The 21,487-nt window shown below is 41.7% G+C and overlaps 1 protein-coding gene across 2 annotated transcripts in view; it reads right to left on the bottom strand.

Annotated features, from left to right (window-relative positions):
• The window catches only part of arhgap10 (Rho GTPase activating protein 10), a 154,794-nt gene that overhangs the window by 87,955 nt on the left and 45,352 nt on the right, over nucleotides 1-21,487 (bottom strand). For both annotated transcript variants that reach the window (XM_003221688.4, XM_062980958.1), the window contains 5 exons: nucleotides 13,753-13,824; nucleotides 11,723-11,824; nucleotides 10,153-10,263; nucleotides 1,638-1,742; nucleotides 274-403 (listed from right to left, as the gene is read on the bottom strand). In XM_003221688.4, coding sequence (XP_003221736.1) covers nucleotides 274-403; nucleotides 1,638-1,742; nucleotides 10,153-10,263; nucleotides 11,723-11,824; nucleotides 13,753-13,824 — 520 coding nt within the window. The remainder of the gene's footprint in view (nucleotides 1-273; nucleotides 404-1,637; nucleotides 1,743-10,152; nucleotides 10,264-11,722; nucleotides 11,825-13,752; nucleotides 13,825-21,487) is intronic.

The following is a 21,487-nucleotide window of genomic DNA, read 5'->3' as shown; positions in this document are numbered from 1 at the left end:
TTTTTTTGCCTAAGCAGCTGTATTAAGATACAACAATGAAACCCAATTTACTGTTATATGAACAAACATTAAAATGGGTTTCACCACTATGGGAACACAATACTATGACATTTGGATTCACAGGGAGCTCAAAATCCAGCAGCAGCCACTAAAAATGCCCTTTCTCATAATCCCACCAGCCATAAATACAAAGGGGATTTGACTGAGGCACCCTGGATATTTTCGGCACTTATATTGAACAGGTTATAACATAAAAACTAAAAAGTTGCTTACTTTTCTCTTGTACATAAAGGTAACCTTCCATTGTAAACTGATTCGCTCTTTTATGTTCCTGAGGATTTAGCTTGATTTTATTCATGAGCTCTTCTACTTCTGATCTTGCTCCCTCAAAACGATTTCTTGTCTACATAAGAGAAGATTTTAGACATTGTTTATAACTAAAACCATCAAAAAGTATATCTAAAGAAGGAAAGCAAACTGAGGTGTTTTGAAATCATTTTGATATCTGTTATAACTAAGATGAAATAGGAGATTGATATCATTTTATGGAGCTTTTACATTGTGGCAACATTAGATCACAGAAAAAATAAGCAAATAATACAATGGCAGAATATTAATAGCTATTTCTGAAATTGGATCTGCTGATATAACATGGTGCTTCTGATATTATGACCTAATATGACTGCAAAATGACTGCAAGAGATCTAAGATGATGCCTAATTTTAATAAAGCATAATGAGACTGAGAAGAGGGCAAGGGAGGAACACCTTCATTGTTTGGAAAGAAAATCCAATCCAGACACTTTAAGAAGCATCAGTTTAATACTGTATTATCAGATTATAACTGATTATTATCAGTTCTTTCTTTATTTTTTTTTACAAAAAGAACAACTGAAACATCTCAAAGTTACAAAAATAAATTCCTATGGCTATTAACCTCCATTAGACAATATAATGATTTGACACAATGCTAACAGCCCCTGACAAAAAATTGCCAGGTGATAAGTCTTCAAAAACAATTCCACTTCTCTGACTCAGTCACTACCATGATACAACATATTTATGTTACATATTGTAATTAACAGAACCATGATATGATTGCATCATTTACTTTCTTTATTCTTAGACAGTGCTTCTCTATAAGATACTGTGCAAGAAGTCTTCTTATAGGGCATTGCCATAGTTAATCTACATTATCAAAATATGATAAAGAATTTAAACAGCATATACACTGAAGTAGACTTTGAGAAAGAATTCTGGGTTAAGTGTCATTCTTAAAAATAACACAAGTGCCGTGTGCAAGGCCCTTTGTCTAAATGTGGCATGATTGTTTCTTGGTTTTAAAAATAAGGAAAAAAGTATACACTAAAAACTTAAGAAAATGATTTATTTCCTTCTCATTTTTTTCATGACTGAAATGTGCAATAGGTGGCAGAAGTACTGAATAAAGGCTCAACAAGTCATACAACTCACTAGCCTGAAGATGGCATTAAATCACCTAGAATGAGTCCAAATCACTTCATAATATAGAAAATCTCCCGCCCCCCTGCAAAAAAACGGAATAACCATAAATAAGATGTGCTGGAGCACATTTTACTTGTTCTTTTTTCAGTCTACATTAAGAGTACATTCACTTACATTCTGGATATTTATTTGCAGAGCCATTTTGTAATGGTTAAAATCTTTGGCGAGCTCATAGCCTTGATGGTAGAAAGTGAACATACTCTGAAAAAACGACAGGACCTAGAATACAATAATAATTTTCTTTTTTAGCTCAGATAATGAAAAGTAAATTCTCTGTTAACCATGTGTTTTAATATCACATAAGCTGAAGCTCATTTTCCTAGACTTAAACCCTGCATAATACAGTTGCTCTTCTATATCCACTCTTCTATATCCACAGATTCAATCATCCATCCCCTCAAAACCCCCAAAACAAACTGTGATGACCCATGGGCCTTGTAGTCCTGCTCATGACATTGTGATGCCTGATGAAGAAGAAAACTTGGGTTTTTTACCTTCCCAGTCAGAACTGGATTCTTCCCAGACAGATTCTTCCCAGCCAGATCTGGGAACCTTGCACCTGCAAGAGGGTTATGTTCCAGAAGTATGTCAAACAAACACTGAGGCTACTTCTCCTGTGTTTTCTCGCCATGAGTTTTGTAAACAACAGAGAGGTTTGGAAGCGGCCTCGCGCAGGAGTGCTAGAATAATTGCTAAGAATTTGCCAATTAAGCCTGCTTTCCATGAGAATCTTTAAGGAGTCAAACATCTGGTCTCAGAGATTAGCTTTCGTTTCTGGTTCCCAGAGAACTGCTCTCGGCGGGAAAGTTAGACTCTATATAGGTGTTTTACCCGCGGAGTAACTTTGCGGAGTCAATTCGTCAGCCTCCGGAGCGAGTTGTGTCTGAACAGCGCGCTCCGTTTCAAGCCTCGTTCCTGCTCAAGCCTTGTCCTTGTTTCCAGCCTTCGCTCCTGTTTCCCAGCTTTTGTTTACCTACGGACCTTGCCTTGTTTCCCAGGACTAAACCTTGCCTTGTTTCACGGATTTTACCAAGTTATTCCACGGACCTTGTTCTTGTTCCTCGTTACCTTGTTCCACGATTCAAGCCTTGTTTCAAGTATCAAGTTATTTCCTAGCCTTGCTCAAGTTCATGGACTAAAGGACCTTGTCATCTCCCTTCACTTTGCCTGGCAAAGTGAGTGTTTCGGTTATTGGATTACAACTTTGGACCTTAATATTTCATATTGGACATTGTTTCCTTGGACTAATTTTGACCTTTCCTGAAAGGTCTGCTTCTGGACTAACTTTTACATTTGCTTTTATTAACTTTATATATTTCCTTAATAAAGATATTAGATAGAATCTGGCCTCTGCGTATGGTTATTGGTGCTCTGTAGCCTGGGTCGTGACAGTTTGACTCCGCCACCCATAAGCACCAATTAACCAAGGCCAGAATGTCTACCGGAACCGTGCCGGGTGGGCAGCCGCTTACCTACACCATCGACAAGGATGAGGTGGACCGAATCCGTGATAAGCTCAATGCACAGGATGGGGAAATAAAGGGTTTGAAGGAACGCGGAATCCGTCTTCCGGCCATGGCGTTGCCAACCAAGTTTACTGGAGAAGCTTCTAAGGTTCATGTTTTCCGTCGCCAATGCCAAGCTTATCTAGAGGCCCGTGATGCCGAGTTCCCCCAGGAAGACATCAAGGTGGCGTGGATTTACAGTCTCCTAGACGGGCCAGCGGCTAACTGGGCGACGGCTCTGTTCGACCAAGCCTCCCCACATCTAAGGTCAGCGCAACATTTCTTGGACCACCTTAAGGCGACCTGGGGAATCGAGGACAATTTGGAGGCAGCCGGGCACAAACTCCGCCGCCTCTTCCAAGGAGACAGACCCATGTCTCAGTACATAGCCGAGTTCCGAGTGCTGGCCCACAACACCGGCTGGAACGATGTTGCCCTCAGAGGACAATTTCGGGAGGGTCTCAACATTGAAATGCTGGAGGAAATCTCCAAGGTGGATCCTCCCCAAACGCTTGAAGCACTCATCGATCAATGTTTACGGGCTGAAGTCATGATTGCCAACAGGAAACAGTGGGTACGAGGCCAGAGCGGTAGAGCTGGGGCAAAGCCCCCCGCTCCCGCCAGCGTTCAGCCGCGTCCAGTGTGGAGACCCCCACCACCATCCCCATACCCCAGAGGGAGCGAGGAGGTGCCGATGCAGTTGGGCAATGTGCGTCCCAGATTAGATGCCGCCGAGAAGGCCCGCCGCCAACGCCTAAATCTCTGTTGGTATTGCGGGAATGGGGGCCACTTCGCCAGAGAGTGCCCAGCCAAAGGGAAGCCCGCCGCCCGTCTTGCGGCGGCGTCCTCCACGGAGACGAAGGCGTCTGAGGCGGCTGGCACACCGCCGGCGGGGGAAGCCAACGACCGGGCGTAGAGAGGCTCGCCAACCCGGTCAAGAAACCCATTCAAGAGCCGCCAACCGGGGTCCTGTTCCTTCTAGTGGTCACCTTATGGTCAGCAAAAAAGGGACCCGTCATGATCCACGCCATGATAGACTCAGGAGCTACCAACAATTTCATTGATAGAGAGTATGCCGACTCTCTGGGATTACAATATCATGACTTCAAGAATGCCCGTGTGGTGCAAGCCATCGATGGCCGTCCTCTCAAGACGGGCCCCGTAAGCCAGTGGTCGGAACCCACCAGGATGTGGATAAGGGAACATATGGAAGAGATTTCCTTCTTTGTTACTGAAGTTCCCCATTTCCCTGTGATTTTGGGGATTCCATGGCTGACACTTCACGACCCAAGCATCTCCTGGTCCAACAGAGAACTGCAGTTTGCTTCAAAGTACTGCCAAAACCATTGCCTCGTAGCCAAGGTCTGCCATGCCACAGACACCGAGCCCATTATCACCTTGCCAAAGAAGTACTCCGAGTATTGGGATGTATTCAATGAAAAAGAAGCCGAAAAATTACCCCCACATAGGCCTTATGACTGTGCCATTGACTTGGTGGAGGGGGCCCCGATCCCGCGAGGGCATCTCTACTCCCTGACTGAACCAGAGCAAGAAGCTCTCAGGGAATTCATAGAGACAAACCTTCGCAAAGGATTCATCAGACCCTCTCAATCCCCAGCCGCCTCCCCAGTGATGTTTGTGAAGAAGAAGTCAGGGGAATTACGCTTGGTGGTGGACTACAGAGCATTGAACAATATCACTAAGCGGAACAGCTATCCCCTGCCCTTAATCTCGGATCTATTAGACCGACTTCGAGGAGCCAAGGTCTACACCAAGCTGGACCTACGGGGGGCTTATAATCTAGTTCGCATCAGAGAAGGGGACGAGTGGAAGACCGCCTTCCAGACTAAATTCGGATTATTCGAGTCCCGAGTTATGAATTATGGATTATGCGGAGCTCCCGCAACGTTCCAGCATTTTGTCAATGACATTTTTCAGGACTATCTAGATCGGTTCTTGATCATCTACCTGGACGATTTTTTGGTGTTTTCTAGATCACAATCAGAACATGAGAACCACGTTAAAATGGTGTTACAACGATTGCGGGATCATGGACTTTATGCCAAGCTGGAAAAATGCGCTTTTGATCTACAAGAGGTAGATTTCCTGGGGTACCGCATCTCGCCTCTAGGGCTCTCCATGGACCCGGCAAAAGTTTCAGCAGTATTGGAATGGCGGGCGCCAACCAACAAGAAAGAGGTGCAGCGATTCTTGGGGTTCGCGAACTATTACCGCAAGTTCATTCCAGATTTTGCCCGCTGGTCTGACCCAATCACCAGCTGCATCCGTGGGAAACAGCCCTTCCGCTGGACTGATCAAGCAGAGAAAGGGTTCCAGCAACTAAAGAAATTATTCACATCCCAGCCAATCCTTCAGCATCCAGATCCTGAAACCCTTTTTGTGGTGCAAGCGGACGCCTCTGATGTGGCAATTGGGGCTGTGCTCCTACAACCGGTGGGAGATCACCTTCATCCTTGTGCCTATTATTCTCGTCAACTTACCGCACCAGAGAGGAACTATACCATTTGGGAAAAAGAACTATTAGCCATAAAGGCAGCTTTTGAAACTTGGAGACATTGGCTAGAAGGGGCCAAATTTCCCATTGAAGTCCACACTGATCATCGGAATCTAGAGCATCTAAGAACTGCCCGCAAGCTAAATCAGAGGCAGCAACGTTGGGCTTTATTCTTTGAACGTTTCAACTTCCAGATTCATTATGTGACCCCAGCCCAAACCAAGCAAGCAGACGCCCTGTCACGTAAACCGGAATACGCTGCAGGACGCAAGGAGACCTTTGAATCCCAACTACTACAACCCGAGAACTTTGCCACGCTCACAGTGGGGAACACCAAATCCACTCCCATTGATTCAACTCCCTCTACTCCAGGACCCATCTGTGCTCAAGAAATCAGGGCTAGTCAGCAAGCAGATGCCTGGGCGCAGGACCAACTTCGTCAAGGTCTGCATTTTCCCTTTTCGCTTAAAGATGGACTGCTTTGCTATAGAAATCATGTTTATATCCCACCCGGACCGGGCAGAGAAAAAGCACTTCGTCTGTGTCATGACTGCAAACCAGCAGGGCATTTCGGACTATTTAAAACCATGCATTTGATCCTAAGAGATTTCTGGTGGCCTAAGATCCGCAAAGATGTGGAAAAATATGTCAACACCTGCCCAGTATGCCAGCGCTCCAAGATAAGAAGGGAGAAGCCCTCAGGGCTTCTACACCCCCTTCCTACCCCATCTCGCCCATGGGAAATAATTTCTGCGGATTTTATCACTGACTTACCACCTTCCTGTGGATTCACCACGATCCTAGTGGTGGTGGACCTTTTCACCAAATTAGCCCATTTCATTCCCTGTGAAGGCCTTCCCACGGCCCAAGAGACTGCAGATTTATTCCTCCAACATGTTTTCAGACTACATGGATTGCCCAAGAGTTTGGTCACAGACCGTGGATCCCAATTCACCTCTCGTTTCTGGAAGGCACTACAAAAACTATTGGGCATAGACTCTCGTTTATCTTCAGCTCATCATCCCCAAACGGATGGGCAAACGGAGCGCACCAATGCCACTTTGGAACAGTACCTTCGCTGTTATGTAAACTACCAACAGGACAATTGGGCTTCTCTGTTACCACTGTCGGAGTTTGCCTACAACAATGGAGTCCAGGCTTCTACAAAAGAAACGCCGTTCTTTGCAAACTACGGCTTCCATCCACGTTTCTTTCCCCCTGTCATTGAAACTTCAGAAGTTCCCGCAGCAGAAGATTGGCTGCAGGAACTCACAGCGGTGCAACAACTTTTGCTCCAGCAACTGGAACAAGCCAAGGAGGATTATAAACGTCACGCGGACAAACATCGCCAGCCGGGCCCCGAAATCAAGGTAGGAGATCGGGTTTTTCTGTCCACTCGCTTTTTGCCCTCCCATCGCCCTTGCCGGAAGTTAGATGCCCGTTTCATTGGTCCCTATCCAGTGGTGGCGCAATTAAACCCCGTGACTTTCAAACTCCAACTTCCGCGTTCAATGCGCATTCACCCAGTGTTTCACCGCTCCCTGCTCCTTCCGGCGGATGGTGTGCGGCCAGATGTAGACCGGCCGGCCCCCGTCCCTATTTTGGTGGATGGGGAGGACGAGTTCGAGGTTCAGGACATTTTGGATTCTCGCTTTCACCGCCGCCGCCTGCAATATCTCATTGACTGGGTGGGTTTTGGCCCTGAGGAACGCTCTTGGGAAGACGCCTCCACAGTCCATGCTCCTGATCTAACCCGTCGCTTTCATCAGACCTATCCCGCCAAGCCACGACCTCGCGCCTCGGGGAGAGAGTCCCAGTTTGGGAGGGGGCTTGAGGAGGGGGATAGTGTGATGACCCATGGGCCTTGTAGTCCTGCTCATGACATTGTGATGCCTGATGAAGAAGAAAACTTGGGTTTTTTACCTTCCCAGTCAGAACTGGATTCTTCCCAGACAGATTCTTCCCAGCCAGATCTGGGAACCTTGCACCTGCAAGAGGGTTATGTTCCAGAAGTATGTCAAACAAACACTGAGGCTACTTCTCCTGTGTTTTCTCGCCATGAGTTTTGTAAACAACAGAGAGGTTTGGAAGCGGCCTCGCGCAGGAGTGCTAGAATAATTGCTAAGAATTTGCCAATTAAGCCTGCTTTCCATGAGAATCTTTAAGGAGTCAAACATCTGGTCTCAGAGATTAGCTTTCGTTTCTGGTTCCCAGAGAACTGCTCTCGGCGGGAAAGTTAGACTCTATATAGGTGTTTTACCCGCGGAGTAACTTTGCGGAGTCAATTCGTCAGCCTCCGGAGCGAGTTGTGTCTGAACAGCGCGCTCCGTTTCAAGCCTCGTTCCTGCTCAAGCCTTGTCCTTGTTTCCAGCCTTCGCTCCTGTTTCCCAGCTTTTGTTTACCTACGGACCTTGCCTTGTTTCCCAGGACTAAACCTTGCCTTGTTTCACGGATTTTACCAAGTTATTCCACGGACCTTGTTCTTGTTCCTCGTTACCTTGTTCCACGATTCAAGCCTTGTTTCAAGTATCAAGTTATTTCCTAGCCTTGCTCAAGTTCATGGACTAAAGGACCTTGTCATCTCCCTTCACTTTGCCTGGCAAAGTGAGTGTTTCGGTTATTGGATTACAACTTTGGACCTTAATATTTCATATTGGACATTGTTTCCTTGGACTAATTTTGACCTTTCCTGAAAGGTCTGCTTCTGGACTAACTTTTACATTTGCTTTTATTAACTTTATATATTTCCTTAATAAAGATATTAGATAGAATCTGGCCTCTGCGTATGGTTATTGGTGCTCTGTAGCCTGGGTCGTGACACAAACCCTGATTGTGCAATTTAATATAAGGGACACTATTTTACTATGCCATTGGATATAATGGAACTTGAATATCGACAAATTTTGGAATCTAGAGGCTCCTGGAACAAGTCCTAGCAGATACCAAAGGCCCACTGTAGAACACAACTCAGTTCTCAGTAGTGCACAGAATCATAAAAAAAATTAATTTCACAACTCACATGGATACTTAATACTCCTAATACAGAAACAATTAACTGCCTTCAAGATTGAAAAAAAATGTAATAGGACGTCAACTGAGCTTAAGTCTGGTTTCTCCATTTTAATTACCGTATTTTTCGCTTTATAAGACGCACTTCCCCCCCCCCCAAAATAGAGGGAAAAAGTCAGTGCGTCTTATAAACGCAATATGACCTCACGTGGGTGGAGAGAGAGAGAGAGAGATGTCCCTTTTTGGAAAAGAGGAGGAGGAGGCTTGACCTGATGCGCAAAATGGCCGAGGCCGCCCCCGAAGGGAAGGGACGCGACTTGTTTTCCCGCCTAAGAAGAAGAGGAGAATTTGGGAGGCGCCATTGAGCCCGTTTCCTTGGCTCTGGGAACTGAGAGCGAGCGGGGGGAAGAGGCCGTCCTCCTCCTCCTCCTCCCCCCCTGGCTGCTGAGGGCGGGCCTCTCGCTCTCTCTCGCCTTCGCCTCCCTCCCTTTTCCCTCCAAGGCAGAAGAGGCCTGGCCGGTCCAGGCCGAGACTGAGCCACCGCCTGGATTTCTCGTAGTAGGCCCCGCAGGAGGCGCTGGCGGCGGGAGACGCCCCTCACTTGTTGCCGCCGCCGCTGCGCCTGCCTTCTCCTCCTCCCCCCTCGAGGCCGAGCAGCCGCCATCGCCAGGAAGAGGAGGAGGAGGAGGAGGAAGGGCTAGGCATGAACCACCGGCCCCCACAGCAGCCGGCGGCCTCAGCGGGGAAAATGCCCGCCCCGCAAGCGCCCGCCAGCGGGGAAGATGCGCTGCTCCCGGGCCGGCGGAGGAAGCTGGAGGCATTTCACAAGAACGTGTGGGTCATCTTTTAGTTCAAATTATTTTTCTCCATTTTCCTCCTCTGAAAACTAGGTGCGTCTTATCATCAGGTGCGTCTTATAAAGCGAAAAATACAGTACATACTAAATCACACTGGTTACTTTGCTCCAGTAATGCTGACACATCTTACACATCACTCAAATGGCTCTGTATGCCTTTATCGCAAAAGTGTGGGATCACTAGTAACTCCCTCATGGTTATCTATGTATAAGGATGGTTTATTCATAAAGTTCACCTTGCAATTGAAAAAAAATGAAGTGCAAACATTAGTTTGACTAAGAATGCACTGACATGGCCTTGTGCTAAACTATGCGTATCTAAATTTTCGGACAGATCTCTGCAACAAAACATTGTACAGTGTTCCCTCACTTATCATGAGGGTTAGGTTACAGGACCACCCGCAATAAGTGAAAATCTGCAAAGTAGGGACACTATATTTATTTTAATATTTATACATTATTTTAGTAGTTACACACTATTTTAAGTCTTTATCAACCAATCATGTGTTGATAAATCACCTCCTTCTCCTCCCGTTGCCGCTTGGGCTCCTTTTCTCTCCCTTTGGCTTCTTCTTCCTCCCTTTCTTAGGCTGTAAATTGTAATTTTTTATGATTTATAATAGTCTTTTAGAGTTTATTGAAAAACCGTGAAACAGCGAATCCGCAAAAAGTGAACCACGAAGTAGTGAGAGAACACTATACTTTCATTTCAATACTTTCTTTTAGAAATTATCCACTACTTACAGGTTCTACAAACTCAAATTTCTTCCGTTCTTGTATCTCTTGTAGCTTACACACATATTCAAGTGACAACTCATAGAAATGTTTTCGGGTTTGCTCCACTAGTGTGTCAGCCTGCATAAAGAAAATAGTGTTTTGAGATTCTCATATCCCTTACCAGCTGGTGCAGAAATATAAATACCAGAATCCAAGACCGAATTGAGTATATATGTAAAATGCTTTCAGTTGCCTTAAGTACACATAATCCTAACACCTTAGTTTCCAATATACATCGCAACCTCTGAGGATGCCTACCATAGATGTGGGCAAAACGTCAGGAGAGAATGTTTCTGGAAGATAGTCATACAGCCCGGAAAACACACAGCAACCAAAAAGATTTCATTTTGGTGATTTTAACATGAGATAATTCTGGCATAATGTTCATTAGACTATCCTTTACATTAAGAGCCTGAGACAATTAATAAATGTAGCATACTATAAACAAACAAAATTGTTATGATGATTAATGAGTGAAGTTCCTTTTGCATTTCAACAATGGTAATTGTCACCATAAGCAGATGAACAATACAAAAGAGCACCTAATTTGCATACATTTATCCCAAAAATGAGCTCAGTTTTTGCTTCATTAAAACATATGCCACCAATTTGCACAATATTAATAACTTACTATCAACTGCAATCAACTCCCTAATATATCTGTGTTCTGATTCCAAAAGGAAAAATATTAACTATCTAGTGTAAATGCCAGAATCCAACACCAAATTGAGAATATATGTACTGCATATGTATTAAATATGTACATGCTTTGACAGTGAGTACAATATGCTTGTGATGTACACGTTAAGAATTTCAAGCTCCGCTGCTTCAATTTCTCTATATTTTTCCTGTATAGAGAAGAAGTGAAAATTTGGCAGGCCGTGGAGCACATGCACCCATGAAACTCTCCAAGATCTTCATGAATTCACACACAAAAAAAAAGAAAAATAGAAGAAGAATGTGGGCCCCAAATGGAGAATTACTCCCCATGAATCTTCAACAGGGAGTAATTTTCTATTTTAAGGATATTTATAGGGGCACATTTTTTTAGAAGCCTGGTTTTTTTTGGGTTTTTTTCGTGTCAGCAGCAACCGAAGTTGCTTCTGGAGTGAGAGAATTGGCCGTCTGCAAGGACGTTGCCCAGGGGACGCCCGGATGTTTTGATGTTTTTACCATCCTTGTGGGAGGCTTCTCTCATGTCCCGGCATGGAGCTGGAGCTGATAGAGGGAGCTCATCCGCACTCTCCCCAGGTGGGATTCGAACCTGGCAACTTTCAGGTCAGCAACCCAACCTTCAAGTCACTTAGTCCACTACGCCATCTGGGGGCTCCTAGAAGCCTGTTAACAGGTCATTTTCAAAACCAAAAGGGATTGTCCATTTACTTCCAGTTTTCGACTGTCTGTTGTTGCCTAGCACCACTCTAAAACAAATAACATTATATGCTAGTAATATAATTTCAGGACAATCAATGCTGCTCAAATTACATTTTCTCCAGCAAAAGGATAAATATATTTGACAAAGTAATAAAAAGAGTACCTCCGCCAGCTGAGCTTCTTTCTTCTTAGCGGACATATTTAAATGCTTGTCTAATAAACTATAGTTTTTTTCAGTTTCTTTATCAAACTTCTTCTTTTCATCCTATAAATATTTTAAATTGTAGGAAAATGTAAACTGTGAAAACATTGCATTTTCTCTTACTGTTTTGTTTAACCATTTAGTTTTAAAGCAAAAAAACTTTTTAAAAACTTATTCTTGCATAAATGCAAACATACAGCAACAGAGGCAACAACAATGTTAACAACTAATAGATAATTTCATTCACTCTATGCTAAAAATGTTGTGCAGTTTACATTTAGAGTGCATGATCATATTGGATTTGTTTGTGGGAACTCTGGAAATCTGGTCAATGTTGTTTTATTTCATAAACATATGAAGAGAAAAATACCCTAACTTTACATGAGAATTAAATATATAACATTAATAAATAAATAAATTAAAAAGGGAAAAATACTGTCGGATCATTAAAATTCAAGGCAAATGTACATACAGATGAACAACATGTTACTGATAAACACTATATTTCATATTTGTCACTCAGTCTAAAAATTAGCAATAGCAGAGTGAGTTTAAGCTGCATATTTAAATCAACTATTTTAATGTAATATTCTACATAAATATGCATATTGACAAAAAACGATTAACTCTGATAAACAAGTTTTTTTCACATCAGTTAACAAGAGGATTTTCTTCCTATGTGACTCAAAAGGAGTGTTGGGGATGGCAACCTTCTCAAGCCTCCTCTATTTGATGTTCTATCTGTTTTATAATGTGTCGGTTTATTTCCTGAAGTGTATGTCTTATTTGGTTTGCAGTTATCTTAGCCCTATGTACTTAGAAACAGTGGGAGGGGCTATAGACCATGTGACTGGTTCAGTGAATGTTCAGTTTTATAAGGATGACAGAAGACATCGAAACACATATCAATCAATCAATTAAACAGTTTAAAACCAAATAAAATGCCAAGTCATGATCTCACAACCAAATCGGTTTCCAAAATCCATAGTCAGTTATTCAAGATGTTAAAGTCTCATTCCGTAATTTCCTATTCACCAAACACCTGCAAGAAGAGCCAGGTTTTATGTTTTTTTCTAAAAACCTGGAGGGATGGGTCCTGCCTGATATCACCAGGGACAGAGCTCCACAGCCAATGGGCCACCACTGAGAAGGCCCTGTCTTTTGTCCCAACCAGTCGCGCTTGTAAAGAGGTTGGGACAGAGAGCAGGGCCTCCCCAGTCAATCTTTAAACTCTTATAGGCTAATAGAGGGAGATGCATTCAGCCAGGTAAGTTGGACCAGAACCGTATAGTGCTTTGCAAGCCAAGACCAGCACTTTGAATTGGGCTTGGTAGCAGACTAGCAGCCAGTGAAGCTGACATAACAGAGGAGTAGTACGCTCCCTGTAGCTGCCCCAGTTAGAAATCTGGCTGCTGCTTGCTGGACTAATTGAAGCTTCAGGGCCGTCTGCAAAGGCAACCCCACATAAAGCACATTGCAGTAGTCACGTAGAATGCGTTGAAGTTTGCGTCTGTTAGAGTGCAGAGGCCACTGTTAGGAGTTATAAATGACCGTTAAGGCTTGAGTCTATTAGAGTGAAGATGCCAGTGTTAGAAGCTAGAAGTCAGTTGAGGTTTGAGTCCATTTGAGTGCAGAAGCCAATGTTAGAAGCTAGAAGTCAGTTGAGGCTTGTGTTTCCTTGGAAGTAGACTGTTATTAGAGCTGTACAAAGCAATATAGTTTTAAAGATACTGTTAAAGAACAGAAATAAATTCACTGGCTGAACAAGGCAGGAATCACATTTACAAGTTTCCATTATGTATACACAGAAAATGGGAGTCATTCATTAGTATTGTGCGAAACCTCTAATCTAATACCTTCAATTTGATCAATTAGGGACGGTCAGCTTTGTACCTGACCTTATTTCTTTACAAACAAAATCTCCAACCTGCTCCTTTACTCAAAACATGCATGCACAGAAAGTAAGCTACAAAAGGGAAATATTAACAAACCTTTACAGCTCCAAGTTGCTCTTTTCTGAACCTTTCCAGGGGCTTGATCAGAGTTTCTGTAACACTAAGGGCCTATCAGGAAGAAGATAAATAAATATTAGTCTTACAAACCTACATATTCTGACAAATACTTAAACAGGTAAAATGATTAATATATTTTCCTGTATGGCAGGGGGTTGGACTGGATGGCCCTTGTGGTCGCTTGCAATTCTATGATTCTATTATAATTGGGTTGTTGTATGTTTTCCGGGCTGTATGGCCATGTTCTAGAAGTATTCTCTCCTGACGTTCTGCCCACATCTATGGCAGGCATCCTCAGAGGTTGTGAGGTATGGAAAAACTAAGCAAGGAATGTTTATATCTATCTATCTATCTATCTATCTATCTATCTATCTATCTATCTATCTATCTATCTATCTGTGGGAAGTCCAGGGTGAGGGAAGAACTCTTGCCAGTGTAAATGTTCCAGTTAATCCCCATAATTTGCATTGAATGGCTACATCTACTTGTTACTTTCTGCCTGGGGGCATTTTTTGTTAACTGCCCCTAGTTCCCATGTGTTGCTTCTTATTTACTGTTCTGATTTTTGAGTTTTTTAATACTGGTAGCCAGATTTTGTTCATTTTCATGGTTTCCTCCTTTCTGTTGAAGTTGTCTACATGTTTGTGAATTTCAATGGCTTCTCTGTGTAGTCTGACATGATAGTTGTTGGAATGGTCAAACATTTCTGTGTTCTCAAATAATATACTGTGTCCAGGTTGGTTCATCAGGTGCTCTGCTATGGCTGATTTCTCTGGTTGAGGTAGTCTGCAGTGCCTTTCATGTTCTTTGACTTGTGTTTGGGCACTGCGTTTGGTGGTCCCTATGTAGACTTGTCCACAGCTGCATGGTATACGGTAGACTCCTGCAGAGGTGAGAGGATCCCTCTTGTCCTTCGCTGACCGTAGCATTTGTTGGATTTTCTTTGTGGGTCTGTAGATGGTTTGTAGGTTGTGCTTCTTCATCAGTTTGCCTATGCGGTCAGTTGTTCCCTTGATGTATGGTAAGAACACCTTTGCTCTGGGTGGATCTTTGTCTTGACTCTCATAGCTTGTTCTTGGCCTTGCAGCTCTTCTGATGTCTGTGGTAGAGTATCCATTGGCCTGTAGAGCCCAGTTTAGGTGGTTTAGTTCACCTTGGAGGAGGGGAGGTTCACAGATTCTTTGTGCACGGTCTGTCAGGGCTTTGATTGTGCTTCTTTTTTGACTTGGGTGATGGTTGGAGTTTTAATGAAGGTATCTATCTGTGTGTGTAAGTTTTCTGTAAACTGTGTGTTCCAATTGTTGATTGGGTTTGCGGATGACCAGAACATCTAGAAATGGCAGTTTTCCTTTCTTTTCCTTTCCCATGGTGAATTGGATGTTTAGGTAGATGCTGTTAAGGTGGTCCAGGAACTTGCTGAGTTCTTCCTCTCCATGGCTCCAAATTGTGAAGGTGTCATCTACGTATCTGAACCAAACAGTTGGCTTTTTGGTGTTGTTTCTAGGGCTTGTTTTTCAAAATGTTCCATATAGAAATTTGCTACTACTGAGCTGAGACGGCTCCCCATGGCCACTCCATCTTTCTGTTCATAGAATCCATTGTCCCACTGAAAGTAGCTAGTGGTGAGGCAATGGTGAAACAGGGCTGTGATGTCTTCTGGGAAGTTTTGTTTGAATAGTGTGAGGGTGTCAGCTACCGGGACCTTGGTAAATAGGGACACCACATCAAAGCTGATCAGGATGTCTATTATAATTATTTCTGAAGTCCACATCTATTTGTTTTCTCAGATAAAGAGTACTTTTCACTCATACTGAAAATATTTGAAGTATACATGTACTCTCTGCTAAATAATCATAACAAAGCCTTCCTGGAGCATATACTCCTGTTTGTGTAATAAAACTATCACTGTGGGCCCAGACACTTGCAGTAGAATTCAGTCATGTGCACACACAGGCTTAGTTGTGTTCCTGTTACCTAACCACAATACAATTTTTAAATCTGAGGAGCTTAAATCTGAAACAATAAGAACTTTGTCATACATCTATAAACTCTTATGTACACACCTAGATAGCCACTGGATGAATTTGAAGCAAACATTAACAGAGATAGTAAAAAAAAAAAACCACGCCAGAAACATGCTGTTATTGCAGGCTATGCTTTAATATAAATGACTGCATGATAACTGTTACTGCTTCCTCCTCAAAGAAAAAGGGTTTTTTTTGTAATAGCTTTGCACTAGCATAATATTAGTTATTGTCTGCTGCTATGCTTAGCTTGTCAATGTGGTGTTTTCATATTTTTTTAGCTGCTATGAGCAACATAGGCAGGGGGCAGAATGTTAAAAATAAATTATCTCCTGATAAAATGTTTCAATAGGGTACATCCAAGTGTCAGCAGAACTGACACTTTCAGCACTTTTTCTCTGCAGGCCTCTTTACAGCTCAAAATCTTGTCAGGATATTCTTGATTTCCAGGGCAGATTTTTAGACAGGGAGGCAATGTAAGGGGGGAGGAGGGGGCTAATTGCTTCAGCAGTTGCAATGGCCGTACTGAACTTTGACTAAAGAAATACAAAATAAACAGGTACAAGCTGAAACCAGCACAGTGTTGCATATTGACTTGAGTGCTGGACTAAGATCCTGGAGATCAGGGTTTGAATTCTCATTCTGTCATGGAAACTCACTGGGTGACCCTGAGTAACTCACATCCTCTTGGCATCAAAGGAAAGCCAAGGCAACTCCACCACCTGAAAATCTTGCCAAGAAAAACCTGTCATGGAAGTCACCTTAAGTTGGAAACAATCTGAAGGTACACAGCAACAAGCCAAAATGCCTTCTTTTTTCATTCTAATATATTGTCTAGGTGGCGAGAGTGTGGTTTGTTCTATAGGAAATATAACCATTACAATTCATCTCATCCTGATTGTTGGCTGAATCCCAGATTTTGGGTGCTTTGATATTCCCTTTTTTCCTCTTTCAAGTGTCAAGCTGTTTGGTCATTTTTCTCTCTTCCCAAGCTTGGCTTGCTGCTGGGCCCTTGGATACAACTCCCCTTCAACACAAAAAATGAGCAACAGTTGCCTTGTAAACTCCACAAGATCTCCTAAAGCCTTCTCACAGCTCTGTCTACCCTCCCTGAAAGTTCCTGCTGAGCCATCTTTGTGGCAGCTGCTAACACTGCTTTATCTTTAAATGTTGCCAGAAGGGCAGAAGGAATGCCAGATGCACAGATTATTGTAAGCACTAGCAACAGTATTTATCAATTGCTTCTCTGTCCACTAGATCCCCAAAGTGAAATACAAAAAATAAAATAAAATGTAAGTACCGGTAGTTTAAAACCCCCCGATAAGAAACACTTTTAAAGGCCATTTGAAAAAACAAAAATAATAGGAAATAATACAGTTTTGACTGCCTGCCAGAAGCTCAATGATAGATTTTCAGGAGGCTTATTTCCCTTATGAAGGTTATCTACAATCACGGTGACGTTATAAACAAAACCCTGTGCTGTGTGCTTCCAAGCCACTTTCTGCCTAAGCTGTATTCATTTTCAAATTGCCTGGATAGAAGGTGGAGTAAAGGCAAGCACTTCTCAATATCTTTGGTTACAAAATAATAAAATGCTGTACACCAAGGCTCCTGTTCAGGTGTAGCCATGTTGAACATACAGCAAAATACAACAAAATCCAAGCTTCACAAAAGAGTGATAACTTAATTGGGTAACCAAAATGCAGAAAAAATAACATGCAAGCTTTAGAAACTTCATTGGCTTCTTCAAAGACGTTAGAAAACATACAGGAAACATTGAAACCATGTATCCACAGGTGCATGATCTACAACTTCAACCCATTGCAGAACACAGCTGCCATTTGCCGTGTCCCTGCAAAAACAACTTGCCACCCTGCAACTGGCGACAGCACTGTCACCAATCAGGATGGCAAGCAGCTTCTACAGGCAGCAGTAGCACTGCCCTTTTGCTTGTAAACAGCCATGCAGGACTACTGTTGGCACTGCCAACTGTACGGCATCAAGCGCCTTCTGAGAAACAGCAGCATCACTGCTTGATCATTCACAGAAGCTGCTCAAAGGCTAAGTGGGTAATGGGCTTCTTGCATCCACTGCTGCCTGGCCATTTTTAATATGGACTTGAGAGGAGCTTTCCAAACATTTCATGTTGGTGACACACTTTTTAGACATGTATCATTTTACGACACATAATTCAGTTTTACTAGAAAATACGGACGTATAAATAAATTGTAATAATGAAATGTATAGATATACAACATATCTCATGAAAACCTTTCATTTATATTAAAACATATATGATTTATTGCTTATTTTACATAGACTCAGAGGTTTCTCATTATGTATGTGCAATACACCTACACACTGCAGAAGACACATAATGTGTTGCGACACAGTTTCGACACACAGAAAGCTCTGGACTAGAGCATTCACTTTTTGGGTATCTGCACAGGTCCCTCATACTTAGCACTGGAATGCAGAAAGTTGCTTCACAAAAGAACATTCACTATGAAGCTTTTTTTTGGTAGACTAACGACATTAGTGGGCTTATTAAGATGAAAATAATGCAGATACTGAATTGTGCCACCACTAAATACATTCCGAATTATAAAAAAAATCTAAACTACTACACAGGAATAAGAAAAAAGGCCTAAATATGAGTTTCACATATGGCAGGAGAGAGAATAAAGCAGTCCTCCATTAATCCTCCATATATGACTGGATCACAAATCCAATTATCCCAAGCCAGCATAGTCCAAGGCAAAGAATGCTAAGAGTTGTAATCCAACAACTGTACATTCACTATCATTACGTACATAAATCTCTTTACCTGTCAAAATTTAAAAATATTAACTTCTGCATGATAAACATTGACTAAAAATGTAAAGCCTACACCACATACATTATTGGTACATACTCTACCTATATCATTCAGCAACTACTACACTACTACTAAACTACTATACAAGATTAAGAAAAAGGCCTAAATATGAGTTTCATATATGGCAGGAGAGAGAATAAAGCAGTCCTCCATTAGTCCTCCATATATGACTGGATCACAAATCCAATTAGTATCCCAAGCCAGCATAGTCAAAGGCAAAGAATGCTAAAAGTTGTAATCCAGCAACAACTTTACGTTCACTATCATTACGTACACAAATCTCTATAGCTGTCAAAATTTAAAAATATTAACTTCATGATAAACATTGACTAAAAATGTAAAGCCTATACCACATACATTATTGGTACATACTCTACCTATATCATTCAGCAATAAACTATGTGTTGCAATGAAGAGGAAGATACTGAGTTTTTCTGGCTTATTTAATAATTCTTTTTGCATTTGCCCATATATGAGAAAGCATTCTCCCTGGGCTCATTTCAAATTAGACATTAAAAACATGATCATAGTTTTTATCCCAGACATTCTTTGAAATGTCTCCCACGACCCACATACTACTCTGTGTTCCCATCTGAGAGAACATTTTGCACTAATTTCACTGGCAAAGAAACAAATGACCTTTAGGAAAAAAAGGAAATATGCAAGTAAACAAAACTTAAAATGTGTAATTTATTCTAGCGCAACATACAGGCTTTCTCTCTTAATGCTGATTAATAATTTATTTAAAGAGGAGTGTTGTGGAGTGTACACATATAAAACCAAAATCTTTTTGCTGTTCTGTTTCATACTTTAGAAACACTTAAAACCTGACATTGTCATTTGTTTTTTATTCAAGTCTTAGTATTAAATCAAATTAAGAGATATTTCTATTGCTATTTTTGTTTAATACTGCTTAGCCCGATAGAACACCTGAGATGTACATTAAAAACATTATTTTTAAACATATTTGAAAATCAAATTACATTGAACTGACAGACAACTACCAACATGAAACAAAAGTTTGATCTTTTTTTTCATAAAATTGGTAGGAATCTGATGGGTAATGCATGCAAAATATTCACAGCTAATTAGGATATAGATAAATTCAGTTCCAAATGTGCTATTCCTTTGCAGTGTAAAATAACTGACTCAACATCTCCCATTTATCTAATGGAAAAACATACTAAAAACAAATTTTGTATAACTAAAATGAAGCTATAGAAGAAAAGGTTTGTTCAATTTGTTATTGTACTTCAATTGCTACATTTGACCTATGGAATGGAAGAACACATTTTATAATGGCTAACCAGCTGAACTTGACTTTTTGGATTCCACTAAAATGTCCCTAAGGGACAAGAGAGATTCCTCCTTGATATGTTCCTTGATGATTCACAGAAAGAATGATGTTTATTTTAGCAAAGTCATTCTATAATCATTTATGGAAATGTCTATGTTAAGCCTCAACATTTCTTTTTAAAACATATCCCGGTGGAAAAAGCAACAATAACAAAGAACATAGCTATGATAAAATGCTACACTTCCACTGAATTAATAAAGCAATCAAGTTGACAAAATTAAAAGTGTATTTTTATTATTTAACCTATAGAAACCACTAGATAGGTAATTATACATTTTCCTCTTATTCCATATAAAATGGCTAACCAGACTGGTAGATAAATCTTCAATTTGGGAAAATGGCAGCATTCTCTGCTATATCTGAGGGCATAAGATATCTCGTTGGATAATACCTTTTAACAAGGTAGTTGGTTGTCTACTGAAGCCAACTGACAGATATCCTTTGATGTAATGGCAACATTTTTAAAATGACTTTATTGTTGCTCAATCCATTTCCTCCTGGCAATGAAGCGGCTACATGACAGGCAATGTTCAGGATCATCCAGTCCACCCAAATTTTGCCTTAGCTCCTTGTCATGTGGCTGCTCTGGTGTGAGGAGGAGGTGGGCTGAGCAACCTTCAAGCCTTTTTAGAGCCTCTGGACATTGTAAGCATTACCACCCCCAGGGATCCGCAGAGCACAGGTTAAGAACCGCTGTTTTAAATAACACAGAGAACTCTGTCTTTCAACAACTTGTCAATACTCTGTGCCTCCAAATCCATCACTTCAGGTGATTGGTTCACTCTGGCTAATGGTTAGCTCAGCTGTAGTTTTTAAAACTATGAAGAAAACAGAATGTTGTCTTCTAACAACCAAGATGCCTTCTATTGTCTCAACCATCTCATTTGAACATGTTCATCTGGAATTTTCTGCCTATGCCACACCCTTTTGCAGCCTCTAAGGATCGTTATTTCTTTCAACACTTCTCATTTTTAGGACTATAACTGTCAGTCCTTTGCCTTCTTGGTGATGAAGTGATTACCAACAGCAACCAATCCTCCCATGCAGATTGTAACAAATGAAAATAAAAAGTAATGTTAGAGAAACAGAAAGCTCACAATGGAGCCACACAAAAATCACACACCAAACAACAGCTCCAGAGCATTCTCAACACTCTTCAGATGCACAGATATTTATGGAATTTATTTATCAAGGCAGCCTAAATTTATAGCTTTTATTCTACCAATCAGTATGAAGGAAAAAAAAGTCTACAACTGGGTATCCTTCATGCTGGCATGGTGACTGGGGATAATGGGAGTTACAATCCAATTTCGTGGCTTTACTATATTCTATAAGTCATCGAATTTACAAAATCCACTTTTATGTTCTCTTGCAGTTAATTGCTGGAATGATACATTCTTTGACTATCTAGTACAGGGGTCCACAAATTAATGCCCGGGGGTCACATGCTGCCCA

This window comes from Anolis carolinensis, chromosome 5 (genome assembly GCF_035594765.1).
Source record: "Anolis carolinensis isolate JA03-04 chromosome 5, rAnoCar3.1.pri, whole genome shotgun sequence".
NCBI lineage: Eukaryota > Metazoa > Chordata > Lepidosauria > Squamata > Dactyloidae > Anolis > Anolis carolinensis.
Note: the sequence above shows the minus strand (reverse complement) of the source record. Positions and strands in the feature narration are given on the sequence as shown.